Source organism: Phoenix dactylifera, chromosome 4, assembly GCF_051530095.1.
Source record: "Phoenix dactylifera cultivar Ajwa chromosome 4, Ajwa_hap1_PhDact_Kaust_v1.1, whole genome shotgun sequence".
NCBI classification, from domain to species: Eukaryota; Viridiplantae; Streptophyta; class Magnoliopsida; order Arecales; family Arecaceae; genus Phoenix; species Phoenix dactylifera.
Genome location: NC_143193.1, coordinates 4,005,136 through 4,017,821, shown reverse-complemented (window position 1 = coordinate 4,017,821; position 12,686 = coordinate 4,005,136). Strand labels below are relative to the sequence as shown.

Here is a 12,686-nt window from a genome sequence, read left to right as displayed (position 1 = left end):
ACCCATCTCCTGAACCAGCCTACGAATGTCTCTGATGAGAGGATGACCATCACCATATCTGTCCACACCTCGTATAACTAGTCACAGTTTTTAGTATGCCTTTCTTGCAGCTATCATTAGGAAAACATAATTTGTCATCATACTCGTTGAAGCTACCAAGAGCAGAGCTGATAAGAGGTTAGGGTGGTTTTTTCGGGCAGCTAAAAAATGAGGAACATTTGCTTTATGTCTGTAATATCCATTGAAATTGTACTTATATATATAATATACTCTTGCAACATTTGCCTTTCGAGGAAAAATTTGTACTATCCTCAGGAGCACCAAGATAGTTGTTACATTCTTTAACAAATTATTCAGTCTCTCACCCTCAAAAAAATAAAGTTGTTTTGTCTCTTTGTTTCATGAAGATCTACACACGAATGGTGCACCCTGCCTCTATGGAAACAAGATTCAGATTCAAAAGGAGAAAAATTCTCTTTGTATTTTCTGAAGAACACCCAGCGCTTGATGTCAACATGAGCTTTGAGTAATTTAAGGTGCAACTTTTTATGAAATGATATTTGAATTATACAACCTTTAGCTATGCAGCCTAATTACATTATTCTTAATAGCAGAATTATTTTATGCTTCAAATGTTAACTTAACTCTTTATGAACTTGGAGTGCAAATAAGCGGCATGTTTTATGAGTATTAATCTCACCATTTTAATTTAGCATGTAATAGTTATCCAACTGAGTTAAAAAGTAATTTTTAGATCTAGTAAATCCTGGACTCATGAATTTGCTATGAAGTTCAAGGCCTAATTTTCCACGAAAAGCACAATATTGCAGCCGATGGCTATAAGTTCCAAAAATGCATAAATTGGTAGTGTGATTACAAACATATCTATCTATATGCGTGAATCAGTTCACAGAAACCTGCAAGTAATCACACAAAACCTGTATGCAATTATTTTGTATTCATATATACTTAAAATAAATAACCCTCTCCTTAGGATATTAAGTTGGGGAAAATACCCATTCAATTTCCACCAATATTTTTTTCAAAGGGTGCAACTCCTACATATCTCTAAAATAAATCATTTTGGCTTTTATTGTTCAAAGCATCAACATGTGTTCTTATATATGATTTATGCACATCATACTTGATTCGTACATTCTTATTTAGAAATATAAATAGCAGTATTTTCTACTTAAAGATTAGTGCAGACAAAATGATATGCAAGAGTGAGAAACTCTAAGGAGAGAGAAAGTGGGTTTGAGGCCTAACGGCTAGCTGCTCGTCGGTGGTTCTCGGCGAGGTTCTTCTCCGTTTACGGCGGACGGCTCCATGGGGGGCACAGGATTCAACTGTGATCCGAGGAGGAGAGGTTTGGCGTCGGGTCCGTCGTCAGACAGCGAACTCTTCGGGGGCGCAGGGGAGGGCTGAGAGGCTGGTCTCGCTAGCGGTGGTGGCGGAAGATCGGGCAGCTCTGGCTTCCAACGACCGAGTACGCTTTGTTTGTTTTCTTCTAACCAATCTGTGTGCAAGTTCGATGGGCCAATGGATCAGCAGGCGGGCCCTTCGGGGACAAAGCTGATGGGGAGCTCGACGTATGCGGCAGCGGTGGCGGGCAAAGGCAAAGGTAAGCTTCCTGTGGAACGGGGGGAGACGTCCAGGGCTCCGGCAAGGCTGGGACCTTGGGTAACTCACTGGCCCTCGGACGAGGACATGGCTCGGTTGAGCCGCCGCTTTCCGACGATCTTGGAGCTGTTGAAGGCGCCCATCGAGCCGCCCACCGAGAGTGGGAAGGCCTCTCGGTGGTGGCCCGCAGCCTCGGCCGCCGGGTGCCGGCCAAGTGGGTGGCCCAAGATGTGGCCACCCGTGGAAAACTTGCAGGGAAGGTGGAGGAGGTGGCGCTAGCCGATGACCACCTAGCCCTGAGGTTTGGGTCGACGACTGACTGCGACCGGGCACTTAATGCAAACTTAATGTTTTATTTGATTTTGGGTGGCCAAGTATGTGGCTAACCATGTCAGTAGTACCCTATAAGCAGGGGACGGGGTGCTGCCTCGGGAGCTCTGTGATATTTGTTTTCTGATTTTATTGGGTGCATCCATATATGTGTTGTATAGATCACTCGATCTAGCAAAAAAAAAAAAGAAAGAAAAAGAAAAAAAGAAAAGAAAAAATGATATGCATCATCCCCATCATATCAAGAAAGAGGCACTTTTTAATAGGTAGAAATTTTATTAAATCCAAGTAGATACTGAAGATTTTCAAAGGGAACAATATCTAAGTAGCTCCATGTCTTATTTCCATATATAAAGTATGCATAAAAAGATGTGATCAAGCCTGGGCAATCAGATAATGGGGCAAAAGATGGTAAGTCCATCACCAATACAAACTTATGATATATCAATGCGAGAATCAGCAGCCAAGAAATCATTAAACTTCACTTGAAGGTTTCTCACTTCAATGAACTCCTCGGGATAGGATGGATTCACTGGAATAGCTACACTACATTATGAAGACCATATTTCCCATAATTTAACTTGTCGGCATCCACTAAAGCAAAATCAAAGAGGTTATCTTCCTTTGTCTACAATTATCCAAAAAGTTAAGCAATCGCAATAAAATAGCCAAAAGGTACTTCTGTATAAGAGTCCATCATAAAATGGCCGTAAGGTACTTCTATATACTTGGCACTGTCATAGGACTGACTGTTGGCTATTTGAACAATATTCAAGTTCTCAAAATAGTGAGGTGGGTCGGCCAATAAGAATCACCCATGCCAACAAGCGATTATTTCAATCAAGCAACCTTTACACTATTATGGCAATGGCACCATACTCTACTTTATCACCTGAATAAGAGATTTATTTTCTAATTCCTAAGCTTCCAAGAAATGCAAGAATCACTAAGACAATAACTAATAATACGGTGGCAGTTAATAACATATACTGGCCTAGCTAGCATCAGAGTATGCTCTAAGCTCAAGCAAAGAAGAAGAGGGGAGATATAAGCTCCTAGTAATGGAACAAGGTAAACAACCTTAGGTTACCCTAAAAACTTGAGCTATGATCGTATTAGGCTTAGTAAATCCATCTTCTAGCATGCATCTTAGAATGCACACTTGAAGGGATAAATGGGTTGGGTCAAAAAGAGAACCTGGTTGACTAAATAAATAATTACTTCTAGTGTATATGAACTCACATTCTCCAATAATCTGAGCTTTCATATTAAGTTGGAACAAGAGAGAAAAAAAAAACCAAAGTATGCTCAAATATGCAATGTAAATTAAGATATATGTCATGGGATGCCCCACATCACTGACAAAGAGGTGCCACATGGGTTCACAAGCTTGGGTCGATCTCCACCCAATAGTTTAAGTTTTTTAGTATAATCAAACCACATAATTAGATAAGACGCATACAGATGGTGAGTCCATCACCAATAGAAACTTGTGATATCTCAATCCGAGAGTCAGCAGCCAAAAAATCATTAAACTTCAGAAAGTAGTCTCTGACTTTGGCATCATACTCAGAAAGAGGAGTACCCACCGGAGCAACCACACGACCAGACCAAAGAGTATCATCATAGACAATAACTCCTCCAATCTTCACGAGTTTAAGCAAGCGTTCATGGTATTCTCCATAGTTTAACTTGTCAGCATCAACAAATGCAAAATCAAACAACTCATCTTCCTTTACCTACAGTTGTCAGTGAAATTTCGTTATCATGATCATACAGCAGTAACTTCCTACATAGAGAGTTTCACTTACAAATTGTCTTGTTTGAAAACCCAATGATGGTTTAACCATATGGCGGCATTGTAGTTTTAGAACAAAAATATTATTTTCCATTCAAGCATTCCATTTTTGTTAGGTTCTTCAAAGGTTTACACTCAAAAATCAGAATAGAAGCAACGTACTTGCTTGCCAAGAGATGAGAACAACATATTTTTTAAAAGCCCGAAGCATATATGAAGCGTGTCGAAGAGATTGGTAATTTTTATGCTTACTTTCTATAATGGTGGTATTAAGATAAGATGATTTCAAAGTAATTTGATCCAGGCTTTGACAAAATAAACCCCTACATGTTCAGCTATTATTTGTATAATTTAACTGAGTAAATCACACAAATCCCCCTGAGGTTTATGTTTATTATACTTACACCCAGTAGTTTGTAAAATTTACACTTACACCCTGTTAAATTAACGATGTTAGTGAATCCATTTACCTCATATGAAAAGTCAAAATTGTCCTTAAATGAGGAGGAGGATATAGACATTTTCTTAAATCTTTGGGTGGTTGTTATGTCACATAAAGTTATTTCGCTATTTTAAAATTTTTTCTGACGTAATATTTGGATCTCATTTAAAGTTAACAGTTTGACTAATGTTCTGTTAGGTTAGAGGTTAAAATGTTGGATAAAAATAAATCTCAAAGGGGTAAGCCGTAAGCATAGGTTTTTCATACTACTGGGTGTGTAAATGTATTTACTCCAAATCTGAGAGAGATTTTTGTAATGCACTCTTTAAGTAAAGATAGTAGTTAGTGAATAAATAAAATACAAAATGATTAGAAAATAAATTAATTTTGCACTCTTTGACAATAAATAGACTTTATGTTGGGAGTCTAATTCAAACTTAGATTAAAAGTTTGAGAAGATCTTGTCTTGAGTTATAGGGGAATTCAAAATTCTTACACAGATGAGACTGATCACACCTGATTAGTGAAAAATTCTTACACCAATCATTTTCATTTACGAGTGAGTATTATACAAAGAATTTACAAGCGGATGAGTTTTCTGTTGGTACGGCATGTGGTCACAGGAACGATCGACGGTTGTAGCATGACCTCAAGAGTACCTTCTGATTATAGCATATAGAGGTGTACCAATCCCACCATTTGAGCCAGAGCAACATTCATTCTTCAGGAAGAGTAGGTAAGGTATAATGGCTTCGTGAATTAAGTCATCTAGTTTGGGCTGTGCAGTGGTAGAAAGGTTATTCTCAATATGAACCTCCGCAGATTAGAGGTGTCATATGGCCATGTTTTGAGCTCTTTATTGGATAAAGATCGGAATGTAATCTTGGATAAGTAAATGACAAATGAGATACAAGTGGTGAAGAGCTTACCATGTGAATAGAATGGTACCTGGCTTGGTAGCGTTTAAGTGGAAAGGGAATGGCTGTGTGTCAGAGTCTATATAAAAAGTGAGTTCAGCAGTATAGATTTAGAGAGTATTTAGTAGTAAAATGATATATTGTTTTGTGTGGTGCTACCATTCTAAATTTCAGCAATGAGGCTCTATGCTTACTCCATGATTTTTATGTTACTAGTCTTTTGACACATGAAATACACGTGCAGAAGTCAAAAAAAGATATCAGATTATCAATTTGATCGTAATTATGCAAGTATGTAGGCTAGTCCGCATCTTGATGTATGGCATATGTATGCTTTATTAACTTAAAATTTCAATCAATTAAAATATATTTAATTATCAGCAAAAGATATTGACAAGTGCCAACATTCTACAAAGAAAACAACCTTTCAATTTGAGTAAATACATATAGTTAGAAAAACAAGCATCCACATAAGCATATATAATTTTGGAGTTGCAACACTCTAATTCACAACATATTATATCATGCAAAAGATTACAAACTCAAGTTTCTAAATGATTAACACAGTTTGGGACCAATTGATAATTGCTATTGGGGACCCTATGGAAAGAATGAAATGATAATTTTCATTGGAAAAATCAAGCTCTGGTTTTGCTCTTATGCAAATGGCTTTGGAACAAGAAGTTCTACATATCATCGAAGATTGATTACTATGATAAGATATCAAAACCAAGTTTACTGAAGGTCATCAATTCAAATCCCTCCAGGCCAATTATTAATTAATTACCCAACTCCGATGTCATCTTATACCTGCTATAGTCTCCAAATTGATGATTCAAGCTGCATGTGAGACATGTTAGCCTAATATAAAATGTTAACCTATTTTCGGTCAACTAGCAAAATAAAAAATATCAAATGCATAACAGGTTATTTTGTTTAGTCACTATGGAAAATGGTCTAAAAAGTCATTATCCCTGTTGTATAACAGCTATGATAATAAAATAACAGCCAAATAATTGCCTTTATTTAAATGGTTCATTATTAATATATAAAATAGAAAAAATTATGGTATTTGTAACTTCAAGCACCCCTTTAAGATTATATTATGAAGACCATTATGCTACACCATGATACTTTTGTAATGAGGATGCATCAGATTTAACCTATTTTAGGACTTACACAGTATAGATACACTGGAATGAGCTACAGACTGAGAAATTTAGGAGTCAATTGTTTTTTCTAAATGTTTTAACTTTAATTGGTTGGATTGCATAGTCTTCTCTATTATCTAACTGCAACTGAAGGGATTGGTTTAAGATAATGAGAGTGAGATATCAATAAGAGTCATAATCTTTTCTCAAAGTTAACATAAATAAGAGTTCTAACCCTTTTTTAAAAACAAAATAAAGAAGAGTCCTAGCTCTTATATAATAATTCTATCTACTTAAAAATCATCCCATTTCATGGCAATCATCCAAAAGCAATAGCAAGATAGCAAGATACCTATTCACTCATGCGAACATGCATATCTATTTGTAACAAAAGGAAGATGTAGATTTTATTTCATGGGTCTCTTTTGTTTTGATAGATCTCTCCTTAAAAGTGGGCATAAAATGATTTAATAAATTTGGCAATTATGCTAATCTATATTTTTTGGCTTAGCTCTATTTATTATATAAAACATTTTTCATTTGCTCGAACTCAAATATTTTATTATTTATATCCAGGACACTTTTATTTTATTTTTTTGTTAATTTTTTGTTTCTCCAAACACATGCAAAGCTTTGCAAGGGATATCTATGTGGCTTAACATATGTTAAGATCTTTTTTATTAATTAAAGACACAACTCTTGCTTTTATTGCTAGTGCAAAAGATAATTACTATACACCACAAAAAATATTATGCTTGATATATGAGGAAAGTTACCTCCTGGAGCATTTTATCAAGAGCAGGGAGAGCTTCTGATTCAATAAAATTAATCTTGTCCTCAACTCCCGCTTTTTGAATAAATGGTAGTCCTATCTCAAAGTATGATCGGTTAATGTCGATTGCTGTGACCTACAACAAAGTATGAACAAAAGGATAAAGGGTCATGAACACCAAATTTTTATAGTTCGAGTTTTTCAAAGATATTCATGGTTGAGCATTGTTTTCTGACATGCATTCATAACTTCAATAGTATTGTTTAATCATAAGTTTTTGCAAATTTGTTTAAATGTATCTTTTCTGAATAAACTCAAAATATAACCAGTTAAATGCAAAATAAGTTGCGCACACACAGTCATACCATGTATATAATATATATGTCAGTATGCATGTAGAAACATACATATCGACTAGACTATACATTAAAAATGTCTAGTAATAGAGCTTTTGATGTCCAAAACCTCATACAAAACAAAGGGAAGGTAATTCCCTTTTCATCCTTCACTTTGCTTTACTCTGGACTTTAGTTTTGCAAACAATGCCATTAATTACATTTTGAACATCAGTTATATATCCATTTAAAAGATTACACATTTAATTTAGTTTTTCTTTATCTATTTCTCACATATGTTTTCAGAAATATATTAGTGGTTAGAGAATGGATTGGACGTCGTAGGTACCCTATTTCTCCATCTTGTAATAATATTTAAGATCTAAAACACAAGATGAATGAGTAGTAAGCTATTTTTAGACCTGCTCTAATTCAGGAACAATATGCTACTTCTACTTATGCACCTATTACAGATATGAAGTATAGGTGTCAATGTTTTAGAGACTAAAGGAGGTGTCAGTGTATGCACTGAAGGTCCATGGAAGATACATATTTTCTATTCTAGATATTTCCAGGCTTTTAGATCAGAACTAGTAGTGTGATTTATCTTGGATGAGCCATCATTGACTTTGTATTAATTATATCTTTTACCAATAATTTAATGTAGTATGTCGTCTGACTCTTTCGAAATGTGTTCTGGTTAGACTATAACTAAAAATTAAATTTTTAGTAAACATTTAATGATTCCAAATCAATGGTGGATCATTTTAATTAAAAATCTGCTCTGGGTGATCATGATCTAGGCATTATAAATGCCTAAAACCCGAAGATCATATGCTCGGTGGCCACATACCTGGGCATAAAATAGGTAATGAAATTACTAGTAAACATAAACAAGTGAACACAGCATTATTTTAATGTGCCAAGGAGTTGAAAAACCTTGCCCTCCGTCGGTAATGCTAGTGCTGTCGCAAGGAGTGAATAACCTGTGAACACACCAAGCTCAAGTGTCTTCTTTGCATTCATGAGCTTTAGAAGTATAGAAAGATGTTGGCATTCCTCCGGAGGCACCATCCAGAAATGCCTGCGACATCAAAAAATAAAAAGATAAAAAAAGTGGGTAGGGGAGGGTGGTCTAAATGCTAATTATAATCGACTCGCATAAGGTGAAGTATTAATAGATCGACAACTTTGAATAAGATATATCATCATACAATTCATTTAATATAGTCAAAGTTCCCTATGCTGTCCTATGATGTATGCAGTTTCAATTTTAACCTGTCTTTAAATAGTTCATCTTATTTACCATTTGTTACACATAACTAGTTAAAGATTGAGATCTCCAGAAAAGTTAGTTAAAGAATTCACTAATCATCTGGATTTGGATTAGCTAAATTAGTCTGGCAATGTTACTTAAGGATACCAAATCAAAAGAAGGTCCAATATTAGTTTTGAGGGTCCTTATTAGACACAACAATGTCTGATGAATGAAGAACAGCGAAATCAAACTATCATGACATAGTTAATATATTGGACGAATGTGATAGTAATTTCAGATCCACTTTATACAATAAAGAATATATCTCGTTGGCTATTATACTCTACAAAAAAAAAAAGGGATTTCTCACTGTTATCAGGAATGATAAACAGGGCTAGGTTAGTGTTTCTTGGATCACAGATAAATCTTATTTTAAGCAAGTTACACATCAGAGGATCATATTTTAATAACGCTCATGGTCTGTTTGGATATTCCTAAAGGATTGGAGCTTGTTGACCCATCGGCCATCTAGCTTCCATTTTTTAGGAACCGGTCAAACCTAGCCCGAATCCTAGCTTTTGGGCTGCAAGAAGAAAAAAAAGACAAAGAAAAGAAAAATTTATGAAGGTTTTTTTTTTTTTTCTTTCCATAGGATTTGAGCTAGGTAGAGTTTGGTTGATACAGGGTTATACTTAAATGGACGGCCCAATCTTAGAGGAATAGCCAAACAAGCCCTTAAATTACTTAATGGTGGCTTTTGAATACTTGACATCATACTGTAGGCTGCAAATGGGTTGGGTTAACTCGTGACCCGACCCGTTCAGACCCGATCCGACCTATTTTAGAGGACCTATGGGGCCGGATTTGGTTCTAAAATTGGACTGGTTCTATTTTTAGGGTCAGGTTTAGGTTTCCTGAATTCTGATCCGACTCGATCCGATCTATTTGAAATTTAGGCAATTTTAGGTTTCTAATCCTATGATCCGACCCAAAAAGAAAGCTGCTATAATGTGATAGTTCTTCTGGCAATTCTCTCCGGTGCCTATGAAAAATGAGGTGAGGCTTATGGTCAACAGCAATGCTGTTACCATCAAGATCATCGAATCACAATCTCTACATCATGCAAGGGGGAGTGGTTCATGGTTCACAATGCAACGACAATGTTGTTAGCAAAAAGGCAGTCAACTTTTGGCGTAACGGGGCTCTGGACCACACCCTCAACAATGTGTGTGTGTGTGTGTGATGGCACAAGCATCTTCTGACAATGGTGATGTCTTCAAGTCCCTGTCCAAAACCGTTATTTAATATACCACAACAAAAATAGTTGTCTTTGTGTTTTCCTATCCATGTTTGAATGAATAGTTTGAAGACAAAATATAATGTGTTATATACATTATTAGCTGATACCCGCTTCAATGGAGACTAACAAGAGATTTAGTGTGTGTGTGTGTGTGTGTGTGTAAATATTATTTAATCACACTTAACTATTTTTCTTTAAACAGTTATTGCAATCTCATGAGGACTGTACACTAATCGAGACATCATGCCATCAACAGTTGCACCAAAGTACAACTTCGATCATGATTAATGCCTTGGTAATGTGCAAATTTGTAATAATAATTTTTCTGGATCCGAACAGAATCTGCCCGAATCCAAATTTTTTAGTTTGAGATCAGATTATACATGAATCCGACCCGAATGATCCGTTGATAAAAAATTGTAGCTATGGACCCAACACAATCTGACCCCGATCTTTTATTGAGTTGGGTCTGAGTCCAATATTAGAACCTGAACAAAACAATCGAATTGGGTTGGGGTCACTCATGGCTCAGACCAAACTGGCCTATTTGCACCCCTAATCATGTTGTATACTCTAATAACACATTGCAATAAAGATAAACATGAACTGGTTCCCACTTCGCAATACTCCTCAAAAGGAGAAAGAACCAACCGTACCCACAAAAAAAAAGGTCAAAAAGAGCTGTACAGAGAGACAAGGTAAGTGAGGCCCTTGGATTTGTAACTGAGCAGCTAGGACAATGCTCGAGTTGTTGGTGCTGATCACTCTTTGCCTTTGGACTACCCTCTTTCATGTTAATTCAGTAGGAATTCCTCTTGCCCAACCATGAAGAGATCCATCAATAGCATGGATAAAATCACAAGACATTTTCAGATTTCGTGCTTTGAATTATTCTTTATTTTTTCCACAAAGATATCTAAAATAACTACATAACAATGTAATCAAGCCATCTCACTGGTTTATAATTTAATGTTTCCATAAAATTAAATAGTTAAGATTCAGCAATCTAAAGGTTTGGAACTTGCCACTCTTGTTTCTTAGTCGCCTCTCTCAATGCCTTAAGTTGTTCGTGCTCTCGTGGATAAACACTTGTCTCCAATATATACTGCAAAAAGAGAGAGAGAAAAGATTAATTAGAAATAAGGGGGCAAAAAAACCCTCCATGAAGAAAGAATGTTCTCTTTATTTTAATCTCTTCAGAAGTGAAAAAATTTGGAGAAAAGAGAAACTCCCTTTTTTTTTCCTTATTTTTTTCTTTTCTTTTTCTATTCTCTTGCATCTCTTCTCCCTTCTATGTGTCTTTTTTCTTTTCTTCTCCTCCTCCTCTACTACATAGTCATATCCCAAAAGAAATCATGAAGAAGAAAAAGAAGAAAAGAGAAGCGACCTTGTAAAGGGCATCATTCTGCAAGAGATGTATTGCATGTCCTGCCGGGATAGCCATTGATGTTCTTCCAGGGTTCCTTAATCGAGATCTCTTAGTTTGGCACCCTCTCCTTCCTCCATATATATATATATATATATCCCATGGGTTGTGACTACTCGATAAAGAGGTGGTAGGTGGTCGGTGGTCGGTGGTCGGTGGTAGGTGAGGGTGGCCATGATTAGTGGATTCCTTGCAAAGTTTTTCTTTTGCTTTTCTTCCTCCTAAGGAACATAAAAGAATTTATTTTTTTAATTGGCTTCAACGATGATTCCATGAAGATGAGCATTTTTAAAACGTTGGCGTGCCCACGCGCAGCAGTAGCTAGTTGGATGATTTATACTTTCGAGCAGTTCTTTTGGTAGGGAAGTGACAGCACAACAGAACTTCTGCCGCATACGACTGCTGAGGTCGGTAAAAATCGAAATAATCGATATATAGAAGATGGCTCGCAAGAAATTCTTTTATTGAAGTGTTTTTGTCAGAAAAGTGAAAAAACAGTGTAGAACAAAAATTTTTTAACAAAGTAGTGAAAGCCGGCTCAATCCTTAGACGAACACGTAAGCCCCGGCTCTCAAATATATTTATTATAATAAATTCTACAGTGAGCATCCAAAATGTATTAAGGCTCCCAATGCATTTGGGGGCCTCAAATGATGCTACATATCTTTATAACTATAAATGCATTGAAGCTTCCAACTGTATTTATGTTAGGACGTATCTTTTACTTTAAAAAAATTATTGTTTCTTTTCTTATTTATGCATGGAGGCCCCCAAATGCATTGAGCCGATGGCATTTTCTAGACGAAAACTATAGCATGATATAGGCTTAGGGTTATCGTTTAGAGGTCTTCGAAACTATCTCTTTATATGGAGCAGTCCATTTTGCCGTTATCTAGATTAGTGCGACATGCAGTGCTGGTCAGATAACGGTCGGTAGTACTATTACGACGAGAAAATTATTCCATGTGGGGCGGCATACGGCTCTGTTTGTGTGCCGATTATAGTGCTGCTACAGTTGCTAGTTGCCCAAACTATCAGTCCTTATTGGTACGTATTGGTCAGCTCTTTGGCTAGGACTGGAGTCGTGCGGTGCGGTCCGAGTTACTATCAGTACGTTTTGATCGGCTTCTGAGCTGATTAGGGCTGAAGCCATCCACCTCAATCTGCACCGACACAAAAAAAGTTGGTCTAGTCCAAAAAGGTGTCAATATTTTCCTCGTTGATGCCAAACAGATTTCATCGGCAGTTCTATGCATCTTAAAGTTACCATGAAGAGGAAAACTTGACATCATCTTCTCGCAATGATGATGTTTAGTTTGCAAAAGCAGACTAGA

At 36.4% G+C, this 12,686-nt stretch overlaps 1 protein-coding gene across 2 annotated transcripts in view; it reads right to left on the bottom strand.

Annotated features, from left to right (window-relative positions):
• Window positions 1-3,279: 3,279 nt before the first annotated feature.
• Window positions 3,280-12,686, bottom strand: part of LOC149753607 (norbelladine 4'-O-methyltransferase-like) — a 34,238-nt gene continuing 24,831 nt past the window's right edge. Inside the window, exons 1-5 of one of the 2 annotated variants that reach the window (XM_089930049.1) lie at window positions 11,314-11,456; window positions 10,952-11,031; window positions 8,308-8,452; window positions 7,038-7,169; window positions 3,280-3,692 (exon numbers count right to left, since the gene is read on the bottom strand). In XM_089930049.1, the coding sequence (XP_089786175.1) occupies window positions 3,399-3,692; window positions 7,038-7,169; window positions 8,308-8,452; window positions 10,952-11,031; window positions 11,314-11,370 (708 nt within the window). In that variant the 5' untranslated portion in view covers window positions 11,371-11,456 and the 3' untranslated portion in view covers window positions 3,280-3,398. Of the gene's footprint in view, window positions 3,693-7,037; window positions 7,170-8,307; window positions 8,453-10,951; window positions 11,032-11,313; window positions 11,457-12,686 lie in introns of those variants that run through there. The other variant, XM_089930050.1, reaches the window with a different exon arrangement.